The 20,064-nt window shown below is 43.9% G+C and overlaps 1 protein-coding gene across 2 annotated transcripts in view; it reads left to right on the top strand.

Moving 5' to 3' along the window:
* Positions 1 to 3,908: 3,908 nt before the first annotated feature.
* The window catches only part of MCOLN3 (mucolipin TRP cation channel 3), a 34,734-nt gene continuing 18,578 nt past the window's right edge, over positions 3,909 to 20,064 (top strand). Inside the window, exons 1-6 of one of the 2 annotated variants that reach the window (XM_054721213.1) lie at positions 3,909 to 4,149; positions 8,485 to 8,714; positions 12,213 to 12,380; positions 17,985 to 18,138; positions 19,299 to 19,383; positions 19,461 to 19,557. In XM_054721213.1, the coding sequence (XP_054577188.1) occupies positions 8,487 to 8,714; positions 12,213 to 12,380; positions 17,985 to 18,138; positions 19,299 to 19,383; positions 19,461 to 19,557 (732 nt within the window). In that variant the 5' untranslated portion in view covers positions 3,909 to 4,149; positions 8,485 to 8,486. Of the gene's footprint in view, positions 4,150 to 4,197; positions 4,357 to 8,484; positions 8,715 to 12,212; positions 12,381 to 17,984; positions 18,139 to 19,298; positions 19,384 to 19,460; positions 19,558 to 20,064 lie in introns of those variants that run through there. The other variant, XM_054721212.1, reaches the window with a different exon arrangement.

The raw sequence follows: 20,064 nt of genomic DNA, 5'->3' as shown, positions 1-20,064 counted from the left end.
TATATATTTTATTGATTTTTTACAGAGAGGAAGGGAAAGGGATAGAGAGCTAGAAACATCTATGAGAGAGAAACATCGATCAGCTGCCTCCTGCACACTCCCCACTGGGTATGTGCCCCCAGCCAAGGTACATACCCTTGACCGGAATCGAACCTTGGACCCTTGAGTCTGCAGGTCAATGCTCCATCCACTGAGCCAAACCAGTTAGGACTGTCCAATATGCTAAAGAAAAACCCCTATCTAATAAAGAGGGAATATGCAAGGGAGGGCATTTAGGGGTGACCGGGGTGTCAGGGGAGGGCACTTGGGGATGATTGGGCTGGCAGGGGAGCATTTAGGCATCGATCAGGCTGGCAGGGGAGTGTTAGGGGGTGATCAGGCTGGCAGGCAGAGCGGTTAGGGGAAATCAGTAAGGCAGGCAGGCGAGTAGTTGGGAGCCAGCAGTCCTAGATTGTGAAAGGGATGTCGGACTGCCTGTTTAGGCCCGATCCGTGGGATTGGGCCTAAACAGGCAGTCGGACATCCACCAAGGGGTCCCAGATTGGAGAAGGTGCAGGTTGGGCTGAGGGACACCCCCCCCCTCTGTGCACGAATTTCGTGCACCGGGCCTCTAGTTTTAAAAAATATATTTTTATTTATTTCAGAGAGGAAGGGAGAGGGAGAGGTAGAAACATCAATGATGAGAGAGAATCATTGATTGGCTGCCTCCTGCACTCCCCCTACTGGGGATTGAGTGGGGAAGGGCATGTGCCCTGACAGGAAATTGAAACATGACCTCCTGGTTCATAGGTCAATGCTCAACCACTGAGCCACACCAGCCTTTGCCCAAATTTTTAAAAATTTATTTTTCAATTGCAGGTGACTAACAATATTATATTAGTTTCAGGTGTGCAATATAGTGATTAGATGTTTATATAACTTACAAAGCAATTGCCCTGATGATTCTAGTACCCATCTAACAAAATACATAGTTATTAAAATACTAGAGGCCCGGTGCACGAAATTCGTGCACGGAGGGGGGGGGCGTGTCCCTCAGCCCAACCTGCACCCTCTCCAATCTGGGACCCCTTGGTGGGGTCAAAAATTAAGGTCAATATTATGGAAGCATGACAGAAGTACATTAAAGAAGCAGTGAAAATCTAAGTTGTCAGTCTTACTTGTCATTGTTGTCATGTTAGTTCATGCAAATAAACATTAAGAAGTTTATTTCAAGAAATAACAAGGTTTGCAAACAAAATAACTCCCAAAATTAGTGATTTCAACATATTTCTTTGGAATACTGTTGATATTGCTAGGACATCCGAATGTTACATTATCTGAATACTACCCAATCCTGTTTGCTGCATTTTCCAGTGTTTGAATATTCACTAAATGACATAGTTTTTTTGAAAACACAAAATAATTTCATTGTTAAAAAAGTAAATGAACCATAGCCAGGTGGCTCAGTTGGTTGAAGTGCTGTCCCAAGCACCAAAAGGTTGTCCTTATGTTAAAAAATTGTTTGGTTATTCTAGTTTCTTTGCATTTCCGTATGAATTTTAGAATCAGCTTGTCAATTTCTACAAAACGTCTTCCTGGAATTTTGATTGATATTGGATTGACTTTATAAATAAACTTGCTGATAATTAGTATCCTAATAATATTGTCTTGCAATTCATGAACATGGTGGATTCATTCATTAATTTAGATTCCACCCCTTCCCCCCCCCCCCAAATGAACATTTACAAGAACATAAAATATGCCAGGCATAGTAATGAGTGCTTTGCACACATCCTATTATTAGATGGATTACACATAGAAGGGACTGGGAGGTGAAGATGTTAAGTAATTCCCCAAGGTCACTCAATAAGTGGCACAGAAGGGAATTTGGGCCCGCATTCATCTGACTCCAAAGCCTGGATTTTTCTATTCACTCGTCTACTTAAGTCAATTCTAGGGTTAAGTTAGCGTTATCATTTATACCTGCAAACCTCTCCAAAGTTTAGATTGTTCTAGAAAAACCAAGCACTTCAAACTCCCATTGTAAGGATGACTTCACTATTATTGTAAGGAAATGGTGTGGAGGCATAGAGATTAAATTATATTTCCCAAATTGCACTTGAGAATTGAGTGTGCCAATTACAGGCTTTTGAGTATCTCCTTGTTCCCAGCACGTGGGATTCAGATTAATGAACAGCATACAATTCTTGTATCTCATTTCAAGAAAAGGTATTGCATTTATAAATTATCCATATAGACTGGTTTAGGATTTGTAAAAGATTTTGAAAAAGGACCTGACAGCTCTTTATATAATTTGGGGGAATTACCTGTTATGAAAATTCAGTGATTTTTAAAAAAAATTTACCCTGGGCCAAAAAATAAAATAAAAAAATCAATCAAAATATATCCAAAGTGGTTGTGATTCAAGGTAATCAAAGTTCCTGATCTAGTAAAGGAGTAAACTCAGGTTTAGTTTAAAAATTTCATAAAGAAAAAAAAATATGGCTCGAGATCTATTCTTTCCTAAAAATATATTTTTTTATTGATTTCAGAGAGGAAGGGACAGGGAGAGAGATCGAAACATCAATGATGCGAGAGAATCATTGATCGGCTGCCTCCTGCATGCCCCCTACTGGGGATCAAGCTGGCAACCCCAGCATGGAATCCAACCGTGACCTCCTGGTTCATAGGTCCACGCTCAACCACTGAGCCACCGCAGCAGGGCTCGAGGTCCACTCTTACAGAAGAAAAATACTCAACAGCACTTGTTTAAAATAGAAGGCAGACTTTATTCTGGCCTGTGGAGATAGTTGTAGGGACCACTGCAATGGGATTTCACAGTGGGGGAGAGAGGTGGGGCTCAAGTCCAAATTCAGTATGGTCAAGTGGGTGAAAAACTACTACGGGAAGACCACAGGGCTGAGGGAAGTTCCGGCTAAACCTACTAACTGAAAGCAGGCCAGGGTGAGCAGACATCGCCCGAGGGATGATGGAAGATGAGGAACCCCATCAGATATGGAGGATAATCAAATACTGCGGGGGGGTGTGTGGGGGGGGGCGGGGTGTTTTTTGGGGGAACGGGTTCTGGTAAACTGACTTGGCAGTGTTCTTGCTAAAACCGGATTTTACAAGGAAGTGCACAGAGGCTCCTAGGAGAAAGTTTAGGAGCCTGACTAAAGTTTGACCAAGCAAAGAATCGTTGCCACTACCTCAAGTATTTCTAGACCCACTTATTCTAGGAGCTGTCCAGGGCACTGTCGGTCCCAGCAGCCAGTCTAGCAGTGGTCGGCAAACTCATTAGTCAACAGAGCCAAATATCCACAGTACAACGATTGAAATTTCTTTTGAAAGCCACATTTTTTAAACTTAAACTTCTTCTAACGCCACTTCTTCAAAATAGACTCACCCAGGCTGTGGTATTTTGTGGAAGAGCCACACTCAAGGGGCCAAAGAACCGCATGTGGCTCGCGAGCCGCAGTTTGCCGACCACGGGTCTAGAGGATCTAGCCAACAGTTCATTAACGTCACAGCGATTTTGCAGAACTGGAAGGCCTCGAGAGGGTACCCGTCTCAGCTTGAGAAGCCTTACACTGTATGATTCCCTGTATGCAGACATCAGAACTGACAGCTGTGAGAGAGGTCTGCGCCCCCACCCCCGGCAGGCTCTTTGCCCCGCTTCGCGCCCCGCCCCCTCTCCCCTTCCCCAGCCAAGTGAGAGGAAGAGCCCAGGGCCCAAGGACTTTCCCCTCACCTCCATCAGAGAGAGCACCTGGAGGGTTGTGCGAGTTGGCACCCAGACAGCAGTGAAGGGGTAGGGGCGGGGTGCCCGGAGAAGGCTGGGCGCATTCGGACAGCCTCCTCGCCCCGCCTGCCCCCCTGAAAGACGGCCCCAGAAAGGGCGTGGAAGGGAACCGGAGCAGCGGGGCGGAGGGGCACGAGGTCAGGCGGCGGGAGGCGGGAGGATGCCACAGGCGGCGGCTCCTGGCGGCCCGACGCCCGCTCTGCCCGGCTGAGCAGAGCCTCAGAGGCTTCCAGAGGGACGGCCGGGCACACCGCGTCCCCCGGCGGCTCTGAAGACCCAACGCCTCCCCGCCGGCCTGCGAACGGTGCACCCCGGGGTCGCCCCGCTGCTCCCGCCCCCGCGCCCCCTCGCTGCGCTGCGGGCCTCAGGTGAGTCTAGCCCAGCGCCGCCCAGAGGCATCAGGTGTCGTGGGAACGGCGCCCGCCGCGCAGGGAGGAACCGCGATGTCGGAGCCGCCGGGGACTTAAAGCGGGAGGGTCGGCCCCCGGACGTCGGCTCTATGGAGGAGACGCAGGTGGCAGGGGGGTACCAGCTGCAGGTGCTGGGCGCAGCGCCCGCCTGGCCACCCCGCCGAGGTCAGTGGGGGCGCGCGCGGGCCGGGGTCGGGCGGGGGTCCCGCGGGTCGGGTCGGCGCGCCCCTCGCCGGGGTCCTCCGGACCCGGCTGCAGGGGCTGGAGGCTCTGCCCGGCGCCCCGCAGCCAGGCCCCGCCCGCCGAGAAGCGGGGGGCGGAGACGCCGGGAGCCGGGAGCCACCTGAGGATGCCTGTGGCCGAAGAAGGCCTGGGGAGGGGGTGGCGGTCTGCGTGCGGCCGCTCAGAGATGGTCTGGACGGTGCACAGCCAGCCTCTTTTCACTGGGATATCCCTTTGTTAGAGGCGTGGGGGTGGACCAAAATTGGGGGGCGGGGGCGCAAAGCCGGGGTCCCTGCGCTGGGCGAAAGCAGCGTCCAGCCGGGCTCGGGGCGTCCAAGGGGCTCAGGGCGCATGGCCCGGGGAAGGCGCGGCTGCTGCGGGCTCAGCTCTCGGATGATCGCTGTGGCCTTCACGCCCTTCCCGGAACGAAGTACCAGCCCAATAAAGTCAGCCCGAGCGCTCGTCGAGAAAAGATAAAAAGATGAAGAAAGAAAAAGGACGGGAAAGAGACCGACGTTTTGTGTCTGATGAAGTGACAACGCGCTTCCGAAGAAGTGAGGTTGCGTTACTTGGTCACCAACTGTGAGGCTTTTGCTATTTGCACACATTCCCCAGTTCTCTCTAATTGTCTGCAGCTCGAGCCAGTTAAGTCTTTCATCGCCCTAAATAAATAACCTCTCTGTGTTAGTTTGTAGCTTCCAATAATACCTCGAGATAACCACCCTCGGGACCCGCAGCTCCGCCCGCCCCGCCTCCCGCTGGGCGCTCTGGGGCGGGGCGGAGCAGGGCTGCGGCTCGCCCTCCTTCGGCGGCGGCTAGGGGTCTGGGCGGGTTGCAGTTTTCACAGCGCACCCTGCTCAGAAGGGCATCTGGCATCTGGGATGCGGCAAAGCTAACGTTTGCAGCAAGTTTAGCGGTCAGTCCTTGTACATGTAATATCTGGTTCCCCGGACAAGTAGGTGCGATGTGCTGAATAAATTAATTGGGGTTGGCTCATTTTCTCTTTAGTTCCTATGGGTTACTGTTACATGGCCTGTGGCTAGTTTGTTTAAAGTTTAATTTTCCCTATATCAAAATAGAAAGGGCTTAATGTGACCGCAAATCTGTAATTCACCAACATGGTTTATTATTAAGAGCTTCATTATGTTGGTGTTCATATGAGTTTTGAGCAACATAAAATCATCTTCATTTTAAGCCCCATAATAAGTAAAGTCTTTTAAAATGCTGATTAAAAGTATCATTCCTTTTTTGAAGAAAAAAATAACGTGTTCTTGAGTGAAAATCCTAAGGTATTGGTAAACTTTTTCTCTCCTCTATGTCTTTACCCAAGAGCTATGTACTCATACTTTGAAAGGCATTTTAACATACACACAAGCCACACTTTAATGAGTCCTATCATAATTATTTCATTTTGAAGGGGTTTGTATGCTATTATAAATATATTTTATGTTATTGATTCAGCAATACCCTTATTATATATATTTTAAGAGTTTAAAAAACGTATCCCATGCCTAGTTTTTATAGCAAATATCTATTGTTTGGAGATGCTGTGTTTGCTACGAATGTCTGAATCAGAACCAAAAATGGGATTCCAGGCTTGAAAAATAGTGTGGTGCCTAAACAGTGACTTGTCACATATTGTATTAATATGTATAGTTTGGATTCCCCTTTGATTTCTGAGTACAAGTTATTGGAAAAACATCAAACAGAGCCATCCTTTCATATGGAAGGACTCTCCCTGGTGGTTTGGGGTATTTTATTTTGAACAGGTTTCCAGAATATCCATATTAGTCTGAGGGAAAAGTCCAAGATAGGTCCCAGCTTCTGGAGTGATTTCTTGGTCACTTTGGAAAAGCTGAGTATAAAGACAGTAAAACCAGCCCTATCCTTTTCAAAGGGACAAACGAAATAATAGCTATGAAGTACTCTGAAAAGTAAAATGTGCTACAGAAATATCAAGCCTCCAATAAAAAGCAAATGCAAGTGACATGGCTGACTGGGATTTGGACTTAAATTGAGCTTCTGTGTTCCCTGTTGTAGGACAGTCAAGTCCCCTGAGGCTCCCAGGGCCACTAAGAACCTCGTGGGCAGTGTTAGGAAACTGCTGGGGCTGTGGGGAGAGGAAGGCTGCTTGCTTAGTGTGAGGCCCTATGCAAGGGCTTTGGTTGCATTTTTACTTGTAAGGCTCAATACAGTCATATGACAGCACCTCCTGTTCTCATTTTGCAGAAGGGAAAACTGAGGCTCAGAGAGGCTCATGTCACAAAAGTGTCAAGTTGTAGAACCAGGATTAAAAACCAAAAAGATCTCAGTGGTTTGAAACTATTTTGATAATCTGATAACTCTTTAAGTCTCTCCAGAAGAAAAGTGGCCATATCCACATATATAAAAAAATGTTTGCATATAATTTCAAGGTCCATCTACCCTCTGAAGCCCTGACCTGGGCTTTCAGCTCACAATCCATCCTCTATATCTGCCACTGAACAAGACAGAAAGCCTATACATACCATATATGTGCAAGTACATATAACGTTTTTCTAAATGTAGTCCCTGAATTTTGTAAATTTAACTGAGTAAAAAAAAAAATCATTTAATAATGGGAAAAAAAAAAGAAAAATGACATGTAACATTCTAATTGTGTCTGGAAACATCTAAAGTGCAGTTTATCGCGCCCCTGGGTCCGGGTGAGGCCATGTGTCCCTGGATCCAGGTGAGGCTGGGTCCCGGGTCTGGGTGAGGCCTCGCGCCCCTGGGTCTGGGAGAGGCCATGCGTCCCTGGGTCCGGGTGAGGCCATGTGTCCCTGGATCCAGGTGAGGCCTCGCGCACCTAGGCCCGGGTGAGGCCACGTGCCCCTGGGTCTGGGAGAGGCCACACGCCCCCGGGTCCGGGTGAGGCCATGTGTCCCTGGATCCAGGTGAGGCCTTGCGCACCTAGGTCCGGGTGAGGCCACGCGCCCCTGGGTCTGGGAGAGGCCACGCGCCCCTGGGTCCGGGTGAGGCCATGTGCCCCTGGATCCGGGTGAGGCCTCGCGCACCTAGGTCCAGGGTGAGGCCACGCGCCCCTGGGTCTGGGAGAGGCCACGCGCCCCTGGGCCCGGGTGAGGCCACGCGCCCCTGGACCCGGGTGTGGCTGGGTCCCTGGGCCCGGGTGAGGCCACGCGCCACTGGACCCAGATGAGGCTGGGTCCCTGGGCCCGGGTGAGGCCATGTGCCCCTGGGTACGGGTGAGGCCTTGCGCCCCTGGGTACGGGTGAAGCCGGATCCTGGGTCCGGGTGAGGCCGTGTGCCCCTGGATCCATCCGGGTGAGGCTGGGTCCAGGGCCCGGGTGAGGCCACGCGCCCCTTGGTCCTGGGTGAGGCCACGTTCCCCTTAGTCTGGGTGAAGCCGTGCCCCTGGGTCCGGCCGAGACCAAACCAGAGGGAGTCGGACCTCCGTTACCACCATTTGTCCACCATCCAGAGCTGAGGGGTCAGTGCTGACATGTACACATAAGGAACTGGTGGACATTGAAATTGGGTCTCAAAAGAACTGTTGGTCCAGAAAGAAACTCACTACAGACTGATTCATTTGCCTGTCAGCATAACTATTATTGCTCGTCTCACATTCAGTTCTTATAAGTATATATCTAGTGACATATGATCTCGCTCATCTAGGGGAAATGATGAACAACATAGACTGAGGAACAAGAACAGAACCAGAAACAAGGAGGCATCGATCGGACTATCGGGCCTCAGAGGGAGGATAGGGGAGGTTGGGAGGAGGGGGGAGAGATCAACCAAAGGACTTGTGTGCATGCATATGAGCCTATCCAACGGTTAAGTTCAACAGGGGGGTGGGGGCATCCGTGGGGAGGGGTGTGGGATGGGAATGGGGGGATGAAGACAAATATGTGACACCTTAATCAATAAAGAAATTTAAAAAAAAAATAAAGTGCAGTTTACAACCATGGTGCTTATCTGAAACCAGATCTTCTGTTGAGACTCCTTCAACTAACCTGCAATAGCAAAGAACATAAACTTGTGTCTTTACTTACAGAATGGAAACAGTTTTGTTTGTTTTTTTCCCTCTAGAGATGGCAAATCCTGAGGTCGTTACAAATAGCTGTAGCTCTCAACAGGAGGAAAATGGCTGCACGTTTAACCAGAATACATCTCCCTCCGAGGAGCTTCTACTAGAAGACCAGATGAGGCGAAAACTGAAATTTTTTTTCATGAATCCTTGTGAGAAATTCTGGGCTCGAGGCAGAAAACCATGGAAACTTGTCATACAAATTATAAAACTTGCAATGGTGACTATCCAGGTGAGCACCTCAGGTCAGGTTTGTTAAAAGCCTCTTTTAATAACAAAGAGGCCCATGGCTAGTGGTTTTTTGTTATTTTTAAATATATTTTTATTGATTCAGAAAGGAAAAGAGAGAGCGAAACATCAATGATGAGAATCATTGATCAGCTGCCTCATGCATTCTCTCTGCCCCTGCCCTCCCCCCCCCCCCCCCCCCCCCCCCCCCACCACCTGTCCCCTCGGGGATTGAGCCTGAAACCCAGACATGCACTCTTGATCGGAATCGAACCCGGGACCTCTCAGTCCTCAGGCCAACACTCTATCCACTGAGTCAAACCAGCCAGTGGTTTTTATAACTTTGAACTGCATGCATAATGGGGAACAATAAATAAGGAAACATGAAATCTTAAACCCTTCTCTCTTAAATATTTATGAAACAAGACTTTGGGTTTTTTTCTTACCTTTTTCCTTTTCATCTTTCCTAAAGTTATCATTTCAGCCACATAATCCGATTAGTTTTCAGGAAAAGAAAATTTTAATATTTGGCTTCCAGTGGAGAGGTTTCTGAATCCGCCTTGGAGCTAGCTGTTGTCCAATCAGAAGAGCCTTTTCCTTCCTAGTTAGTTTCCTGGGAATTTCTCTTCAGACACTTCAAGGGTTTCTGTAAGGCAAGTAACTTGGATTCTTTGTGATCATGGGAGTCCTGCAGTGGAAGAATCGGAGTTAACTAAAAAGGAGTAGCATAGGTAGTGAGTGAAATATGACACTTCATTTTAGGAGATGTTAAGAATCTCATTTCCTTGGTCTTTCTTAACATTTTTTGGGGGGAAATAAAATTTTGTGATTCTTTATACTTGTGATTTACTCTTGTGTAGAAATGTTTTTCTGCTGCTGAGAGCAATTATCTTTCATTAAAAGCAAATAGGCAAAAATAAAAGTAGATTTTAATAGGGGAAAGAGATGTTTTATTAGTACTTTCTCTTTTTGGTGAAAAACAACAACAAAAACAAACAAACAAAAAATCCCAACAACCTGTAACTAAATAAACAACTCATATTCAAGGAGAAAAATATTTTAAACCCTGAAGTCACTAATGTTAACTGGTTATTGGGAACAAATGCTTAAGATTGTTAGAAGCTAAGGGGATTTCTACAATCATATGAAGTTGGTAGAATTCTTGCATATGTTTTTCCATTGGTGAGAGTAACGATTTCTCTTTAAAAGTAAATGGTTGAACATAAATACTTTCTACTTGAAAGTGCTGTGTTTTGGGCTAAACATTGTATAGGCATCATCATGTTCAGTTCTTAAAACAAATCAGAGAGAGTGGTGTTCCCACTTCACAGACTAGAACACTGAGGCTTAGTGAGGTAAAATAGCCTATCATAGACAGGAAACAAAGAGCAGAACTGAAATTCAAACTCAGATTTATTCCCTCTAAGATTTATGATCTTAATTATTCCTTAATCTTTTAGGAAGCTTATCTAACCTTCCTGTGTTTCCTAGAGAGGTCAAGAGAAAAATTGACCAATGGTTTAAAATGTTAGGCTCGTTAGTAATAAACTTGTGAAAGGTGTTTAGGTAAGCTTTTGAAAGGAACTGAGGTTTCTCAATTGAGATGTTTCCTTAATTTATATCTGAGCAATCAAGCAAATGTTACATAAAGACAACTTTGTAATTGATCAATAAGGGTGACTTGGTAACAGATTCCCTCTTCAGGGAAAAGAAGGTGGTATTTCTGTTAAGTTGGAGATATTGTGTCTCGGTAACAAAAGAAAGATGTGTACAATGAAAGGCACCTTACTAAAGGTTTTCTCTTCCCCACTTCCTGGCTCAGTCTCTGAATTATAGCACTTCTGCCTCAGCCTCCTGTCTGCCTCTAGGCCAGTAAGGACAAGGACTGTTGCCTTCTCATTGTATCCTCAGTACCTAGCTCAGTACTGGGACATGGGAGGTCCTCATGTATTTGAAGAATGTGTTTGCAAATTCTCTGGAGGCTTTTTGGTCATCAGCTTCAAAAGATGTGAAATCCCTTGAATATCAAACTGTCATCTCTTTGGGATTTAAGTAGGACTTTGTGCTGAAAGAGGCTCTTCAGTGATGGGGTTGAGTTAGGTGGAGAGAGATGACATGTGTAGGGTATAGGGCATACATTTACAAAGGGAGAAGGAAGGGGAAAAGCCTTGTCTACTCTATTTTTCCTGATCAGAACCTGGGTTGTGCAGCTTGGATTTAGTCTGTTAGATGGCTCCAATTTTAACTATACACTTTTGGGTAATGGGACTTGGAAAAATTATTTAGCTCCTCTGAGCCTGTATGTACGCATCTTGTAAAATAGGTACATTAGGAACTATACTGTGGGATTAGAGTGAGGAAAGTTGCTGGAATAGAGTAATGGCACATGGGTGCTCAGTGTTCCTCCCTTTTCCATCTACAATACAACCTGCTTCATTCTGGGATCGAAGTCAGAATGTATGTTCTAAACTATGTGCACATACTTTAGAAAGTTTACTTAAAAAATAAGTAAGGCCTTTATTACGCGTGCATGTGTGTGTGTGTGTGTGTGTGTGTGTGTGTGTGTGTATGTGTGGTGTATGAAATAGAGATAGATTGAGGTGGTTTTGGAGGGAAGAGAAGGTGAAAGAGACTTGGAGTAAAGTAAGGTTTTGGATATGATTGACAGACTTTATGTTACCATGACATCAGTTCAGGAAAACAACCTTTTTTTTTTTTTTTTGCGTGTGAACACCTGGTTTCATGTGGGTCAATCCTGCATGAACATTAAGGATATGTTATATTAATATACTTTAACTTAGAGATAAGTTGAAAGGATATTTTTATATTGGGTCTTATTGTCACAGTTTTGGTAATTAGACCTAGAAATATAGTTTGATTGTAGGACTTAGACTTATTTAAGGTATTTCTTACATTATATGATATACCTTCTCCATGACCTTCTTGATGTCCTACAGAATTCAGTATCACACTCTTCTACTTGCTGTTCAGGCCCCTGTACCATTTCTTTTGCTAATATTTTTTCTCGTTGTTCCTCTGCTTGAATTATGTCCTTCCAAAGTGCTAAATTCTGGGCTACCTGCTTAGCTCCTCAAACGTCCTTTGCCCAAGTTCTGCACATACTTCAGGGTTTCTATCATTCTTTCTTTAAGTGAACCTCCCGATTTTGTAGCCAAAAAGTGACCTTGCTGCTCTACAGCTGAAGAACTCCTGAAGGACTTACCTGAACTCCTGAAGCTTTTGATGGGAGCAATGCCATAAATGAGATCAGACATTGAAAAAAAAGTTGAAAAGATGCAAAACCACTTCCTTTTACCTTAGAACTAGAAAGCTACCTTATCTTTAAGGACAAACTGATTCATAGCTACCAAAGATTAATTTCCATGGAACCTATTCAGGATTAATTAGACACTGAATCTTGACTAGATAAATTAATCATTATATGGAGACCTTTATTTTGATGCTTTTTTATCCTCTAACTTTTTCCTTTTTTCCCCTTAAGCTGGTCTATTTTGGGCTAAGTAACCAGATGGTGGTAGCTTTCAAGGAAGATAACACGATAGCATTCAAACACCTCTTCCTAAAAGAATATGTGGACCAAGCGGATGACACGTATGCAGTTTACACACAGAGTGATGTATACAGTCAGATCATCTTCGCAGTGAACCAGGTAAATTAAGCATGGCTTTTTTTTTTTTTTAATGCATAGATACTTTAATGGAATTTACTTGGTTTTCCCCTCTCAGGGGTGCATGTGCATTCTTTACTTGGGAGAAAGAACAGACTGAAAAACAGTTAGCAATGTATGTAATAGAAACTGACATTCCGATGGAGAAAGGTGAATATTTCTGTAATATATAAATTACATGTATAAAATTATTTTAAAAATGTTTTTAAAATATTGCCAACAAACTTTTACAAAACTGTAAATTGAGAATAGTTTTTGGTTAGTAATACAGAGAGAGAAACTTGAAAGACTTAATTAAAAGAATCAGAACTCGGGCTTGTATGAGAGCCTCAAAGGTTTAAAATTATTAACCACGACGCCGGTTGTAAGTAGTCATTAAGTCCTCAGAGCTTATAGTTTCAGAGGCCCTTAATACCTAATGAGAATATTCACTTTGCAGAGTGTATATAGCAACCAAGACCTGAAAGTTCTCGTAAAATATAAGTAAGGCCTTTATGTCATGCATGACAATGATCTTATTGTGACACGGATTAACTGCCAAAAAAGTAAGCTTGTTTTTCATCTAGATGAGTCAAATTCCTATTCTGCGTTTGTAATCAATTTGTTTTTGCTATACATAGTTCTTTCTTAAGATCCTAAATCTCTTATTTGGTAGGATCCTTGACAGTGTTGTTTTTAAATCCTCCCCTGAGGATATTTTTCCATTGATTTTTAGAGAGAGAGAAAGACGGATTGATGTGAGAGAAACACATGGATTGGTTTCCTCCTGCATGAGCCCCCACCAGGGTCTGGTCAGGTACTTGTCCTTGTACAGAATCGAACCCGGGACCCTTCCGTCCGCGGGCCGATGCTCTACCCACTGAGCCAAACGGGCTAGGGCTGAAAGTGTTCTTGAAGTCAGTATTTCCAACCTGGCTTAGTTTCAAAATTATTACAACTCTCCTTCAAACAATTGTTATAATGCAATCATGGCTCTTCATTATCTAGAGACAATCTCTGCACACTGAAATGATAAATTGCTAAGATGAGATATATAATTATGACACCAAAGCTTTCTGTTAGCATTCCGATTGCAAGAATTGGTCCAAAACCTACAGTAATAGAATTAAGATGTATAAGTTGTTAAACAAAATTATGTCCTACAATTTGTAAGGAAAAAATATATATATAATGCTGGAAAAATTCAGTTTTGAGATTTTTGTTTTAAGCTTATTAAGTTTCTCTAAAGCTACTTTGAACCAAATTGGTAGTTGTTTTGTTTTGTGAGTTTTTTGGGCAGGAGGGATAGAGGCAAGAAGTAAAAAGTTCATTAAAATTCCTCCTAAAATGTATTTACCTTAATTAGTAGACTTAAACTTAATTTAAAAAATATAGTACTGCTTGGCCCGGGGCCGGCATGGCTCAGTGTTTGAGTGTTGACCTATGAACCAGGAGGTCATGGTTCAATTCCCAGTCAGGGCACATGCCTGGATTGTGGGCTTAATCCTCAGTGTGGGGCGTGTAGGACACAGCCAATCAATGATTCCCTCTCATGACTGATGTTTCTATCTCTTCCTCTTCCTTCCTCTCTGAAATCAATAAAAATATATTTATAAAAATACAGTACTGTTTGGCATTCAGGCCATTCTATTTATCAGATTTCTACATTCTTTATAGAACTGCATGTAGATTCCTCACTCTAATATGTAAGTAGAAAATAATAATTAGGGTGGTTTACCTTGGACAAATGATTGCTTTCCATCTTCCAAGCAATTATCAGGCATTTTTAGCTAAAGATAAAAATATCTTGATCATAATTTTCATGAATAACTAGAGTTTTGTGGTTAATGAGGTCAGTCACTCTACATGGCTCCAGATAACTGAAAAGGGACAGTATAGACTGGTGTTAAAGAGGGAGCTTTGTTTGTTGTAAGGAGATATCCTGACAGTTGAGATGATAGTCCCTGAGGGGAACTGACAGATGGGACGGTGGCTTCTCGGCTCTTAAAGGTATTTCCATGACTAATTAGTTATCCTGAAGATATAGCCCCCAGATGTCCTCTTAGTAGACCATCTCTAGGTTCATTCTGATCCAATGCTTATATATTTGAATCTCAGAACACTAGTTATTTTGTTTTAAATGAGATCTTGGCTTTCCTCAACCACTTGTGGGTCATCTTTACTGGGTTCCTTTCTTTCATCAGCCCCTTACATTTGGGCAGTCCCCAGTGTAATGAGTGACATCCACAATGTCCTTTCCTCAACAGCCCTGCTCAGCTCCTGCAGACTCAAGCCTATGGCTTCTTTTACGGAGTTAGTCTATCTCCTATTTGTTCTTCCTCTTTTCCTGCTGCCTTCTGTTTTCCTAGCATTATTGTCTTTTCCAAAGAACCCTGCCTTCTCATGATGGTGCCTGAAATAGATTACCACCCTCAATATCTTTTACCTTTTTTTCATGTAAAGGACTTTTTATCTCTTATGCCCTCCCTGCTCTCCTATCCCCCTTCTAAAACTACCAATTTGGCTCAGAGTGGCTTTAGAAAGACTTAATTAATACACTATTTCCTTGAATAGAAAACAAAAATCTCAAAATGGAATATCTCCAGCATGACACTATTTCCCCCTATATGTAGGACATAATGCTATTTAATAATTTGTGCTACTTCCATTATTATAGATTTCTCATTTTCCCAATCTCAATGCCCTAATCACACATATTATCCTAGTGGTTTACTGTGCATAGATTAGCTCTAGGAAGTGAAGAGCCACTGCAGCATTATAATAATATTTTACCTCACCATTCGTTTGACACCTATTCCGGGCCTAATACTGTTCTAAGTACTGGGGTTAGAGCAGTGGACTTGATAAATTCCTAGCCCTGTGGAATTTACATTCTAATGGAAAAGATGGCTTTAAAACAAGTTTAACCAAGTTATTTGATTTCATATAGTGATGAGTGCTATGAAGTAAAATAAAGTAGCATAAGGCATTAATAGTACAGGGCGGTCAGAAAAGGCCTCTCTGAGGACTTAAAGTGTGAGGAAGAATATTTCAGACTGAACGGGTAGCAACAGCCAAGGCCCTGCAGGCCAGAAAGCACTGAGTAAGTTTCAGGAAAACGCAAAGGAGGCAAGTGTGACTGGGCCAGGAAAGGAGCCATGAAGTTTACTCTGAGAGAGACAGGAAGCCATGGAAGGAGGGAGAGACTCGAATATACACCAGCAAAGGCTAACGTTTATGCCCTCAAAATTGTAGCATCTGTTATGTATCAGATATTGTTTTTGGTTCATAAATAAGTAGTGAACACATAGACAAAGTCAAGGTCATATTCTAATAGGAAGAGATCAGCAATAAATACATAAATAAATCATCTGTCAGTTGGTTCTTCGTTTAAGGTAAAACAAACAAAAGAAACAGGCAGAGTAGAAAGGGTGGAGGTGGTCAGGGAAGGCTTCTCTGAGAAGGTGATACAGGTGAGCAGAGAGTAGACAAAAGAGTGGTGAGGCAGCCCGTGATGATCTCAAGGAAGAAGCTTCCAGGGAGAAGGAACCTGTCTTAGGTGTCACTATTCTAAAGGTTTTACGTGTCTTAAATCGCTTACTCTTTGTGACTGTAGTAAGGAAATATTTGTAACAGTCCTATGATTTCTTTACAAAGATGAGACTGTGGTGAGAGTCCGGATTGGAAGCAGGAAAGTCAGGTTAACCAGGTGGGACATGATGGAGGAGTAGTCCAGGGCGATAGCAGTGAAGGTAATGAGAAGTGGTCAGGTTTGGGATATAATCGGAAAGTAATGCATGATTCTCTGATGGATTAGAAATGGAGTATGAGAGAAGAAGACTAAAGGATCATTTCCAAGTCTTGCCTGGAAAGCGATTGACTTATGGAGTTGTTTATGGAGAAGAAAAGTATGGTAGAAAGAGACAATTTTAGCTGTTTGTCCATCTATGATTAAGATTTCTCTTAGACACCATAGGTAGATTGCTACCCACTTGTACATGGAATTTAGTGGAGAGGGCAGGGCTGGAGATACAAATTTGGAAGCCATCAGCATATAGATGGTATATAAAGCATGGGACTGGCTGAGATCACCCATGGAGAGAATGTGGTTAAAGAGGTTGAAGACTGAATGCAAGGTACCTTGAGATGCAGAGGCTGGGAAGAGGGGATCCAGGTAAGGAGACTGAGAAGGAGCAGCCTGGGTCCCAGAAGACAAGTGAAGAAAGTATCCCACGAAGGGGAAAGCACTCACCTGCATCGCGCACCGTGGAGAAGTTAAGTTAGGTGAGCACTGACAACCTGGCACGAAGCACTGAGAACTGGGAACTAAGTATGGGATTTGGTAACATGCTCCTCCACAAGGCCAGCTCAGAATCAATTCCACGGGCCCCTATTATCAATGATAATAAAAGCCTAATATGCAAATTAACCAAACAGCGGATCGACCAGTCGCTATGATGCACACTGACCACCAGGGGGCAGACACTCAATGCAGGAGTTGCCCCCAGCCCTCAGGCCCTAGGCCAGCTAGCACAGGTGCCAGTGGGGACCCCCTGATCACCCCGCCAGTTGCCCCGCAGAGGGAGGTGACCGGCAGTGGTGAGGGGATGAGGGGGACACGAGTCCAGCGAGCGGGCAGCACCAGGCCGGCCAAGGCGGGTGCCAGCAGGGGCCCCCCGATCGCCCTGTTGGTCGCCCCACAGATCAGCCCTGATCGCTGGCCAGGCCTAGGGACCCTACCTGTGCACGAATTTTATGCACCGGGCCTCTAGTTATCAATGATTCCCTTCAATGATCACAGCATGTTCACATGCATCCTTTAGTAGAATTATTTACCTGTGTCTATCCCACTAAATTATTAATTCCAAGAGACAGATACCATATCCTTATCTTTGTATCACTAATTGTGCCATGTGACATTGTTCAAAATAAGCTCTGAAACCCTTCATTTTGTGTTTTCATCCACAGAAATCCACTAAGAGGTTTAAGTGGACAGTTATTCCAAGATACCATGTGATTCTCATTTGTAAAAGTCACATTTTGTTTTAGAGGATTCACCAGGACAGGGGAATATTGCGATGAAAATGACTAAGCTATATTCTTACAAAGATAAATATTAAAAAGATATTTTTTAAATAAAATGTTTTGCTGGTTAGCCTGGAACAACTTTATCCCCCTTCCTGTATTGCAGTAGTGGAGCAAAACTCTGACTATACAAGATATAGGTCTAAGATAAAATAAATTTGTATCCACACTCAATGTAAAAGCCAGTTCCCTGAACATAGTTCTTTAAAGGAGGAAAGGAGATTATGCGGCTTAAGCCTTTAATTTTGCAGATAAGAAACCAGAAGCTCAGAAAAGTTTGTGATTTACTTGAGGTCATGGATTTGACACCTGAGCTCAGAACTCAAGTTCTCAAGTGTAACTCTTAGCCCCTCTGCTGCCTGGGGGCACAGTCCATGCCACTCACTCTGCGTGTCAGTGGGAGGGTCTCCACCCAGAGCAGAGGTGGGACCTGCCAGTTTCAAAGGCAGGGAGGGACGAAATCATGGCTTCACTTCTGCCCTGGCTGGCATCCCCACTTTCTGTTTCTCTTTTTGCTTGAAGTACTTGCAGCTACGCAACATCTCGATCGGGAACCATGCTTATGAGGATAAGGGCGCGGAGCAGTCTGGTATGGCGATCTGTCAGTACTTCTACAAGCAAGGAAACATCTGTCCTGGAAATGATACCTTTGACATTGATCCCAAAATTGAAACTGGTAATGCTCTTCTATAAGCTGGAACTTCCACTTTTCATTCCTTGATTTATATTTTAAATCAGTCATTTCATCTCCGAAAACGTTGATTTGGTCTGTGCTAATAGGTCATCTGATAAACCATATAAAAGTTGTGTATCAGTTAGATACTGTCCCGAGGTTTATTATTATTATTACCATTTTATGGAAGACTACAGTATGGCACAGAGAGGTAAGTGATCTGCTCAAGGTGGAGCTAATAAGAGGCAGAGCTGAAACCTGACCCAGGCTGTCTGGGCTCTTACGCACTATATTCCACTGCCTCTCACACTGGATAAGCTAATTAAATAGGCAGATACTTTCCTTACAAGAAATTATGCTTGCAAAGTCTTGATGTGTGTCCAGCTCCCTCCCTTTACTAGCATCTCACTATTCAGTATCTACGGGGGTGAAGCGGGGATGGGAGGCTGGGGTAGGAATGAGAACCAGAATTTAGAAGAGCACAGCTTATTCTTAGTAGCAAAGTGTTATTTGCAAGTTGTACCTGAAACATTAGCTCAGGACTAATGTTAGAAAATAGGTATTAATCTTATTCATCAATGTCACCTCTGTCATTTAATAAAAAGAATAAAACATATTTGAATGCTTTCATCAGTAATGACTGGGACATTTTTTTGAGAGGAATAGTAACATATTATAGTACTGATTAGTGAAAACCTTCTAAGATGCTATTTTCCTTTCAAAATGCTTATTGGGGAAAAATAGTCAACACATAATATTAAACAAGTAGATCCTTTATGCTTAGAAAATTTTTTCTTTGACACTGTAAGTGCTTCAAACCTGATTAGATACAATGAAAAAGAAAAGAAAAGAAAGAAAAAGAGGAAGGTCTCCAAGTTTAGGTTTAAAGGCCAGGAGGGAAGATAGCATTCTATAGGAGACTGAGATCGAGTTCAGAACTTTTTCCACTCCCACCCACTGCAGAAATGTAGCCACTTATGTCTTACAAACAAATGAGTCATCGTAACCAAGAGGCCGGTATAGATGTCCAGCCTTTAAAATCTTAATTCAGCGAAGTACTAGAATCTGAATATTTAGTTTTGAATATATATATAATCTTTCCAAGATGTAGTTTTATTTATTTTGGCCACAATATTATGTTTTGTTGTTCCTGTCTGTGGCAGAATGCTTCTCCGTGGAGCCAGATGACACTTTTTACATTGGAACACCAGAAGAAAATAAACTCAACTTGACACTGGACTTTCACAGGTGAGGGAGGCAGGCGGGAGGGTGACTTATGTTTGTGAGTGTGTTTTCTCTGCGCTGAAGTCTCTTCTGTTTTCCAGACTCCTAACAGTGGAGCTGACGTTTAAACTGAAGGCCATTAATCTGCAGACTATTCGTCATCACGAGCTCCCTGATTGTTACGACTTCACTCTGACTGTAAGAATGGGCTGGGCTGATTTGGTTCCAATCTGGAGAGAAGTGTTTTATCTAGTTATATGTTTCATTTACTTGCATTAAGGCACGATCAAATACATAGGATGTTTCAGCTTGAATGTGCCTAAGGGGGGCATTGAAATAGCTAGCTCTATTTTGTTACAATGACTTGTTCACTTGTTAATTAGCTTTCTTTTGTACTCCAGCCTAAGTTCTATGAGGGCAGGGACCTTGTCTTGTTCATTGTTGTGTCTTTAGTACCAAGGCAAGTGTCTGGCACAGGGTAGGTGTTCAAATACAAAAGGAGAAGGTTTTGTAGGCTCAGCGTCTAGCAGTCCGTGGCTGTGTGCTTAAGTCCTTGTCAAGGGTTCTTGCTCACTGAGCTTCCTCGTCATGAATGAATGTTTGTAACCTTGGGTTATTGCTCACAGTGCCTTCCTTGTGCTGCCTCTGAATGCTCTGGTGCGTTTCTCCCCCTTCAGCCCACCCCTATCACTTCCATGTTCTCCA

This window comes from Eptesicus fuscus, chromosome 9 (assembly GCF_027574615.1).
Source record: "Eptesicus fuscus isolate TK198812 chromosome 9, DD_ASM_mEF_20220401, whole genome shotgun sequence".
In the NCBI taxonomy this organism is placed as follows: domain Eukaryota; kingdom Metazoa; phylum Chordata; class Mammalia; order Chiroptera; family Vespertilionidae; genus Eptesicus; species Eptesicus fuscus.
Note: the sequence above shows the minus strand (reverse complement) of the source record. Positions and strands in the feature narration are given on the sequence as shown.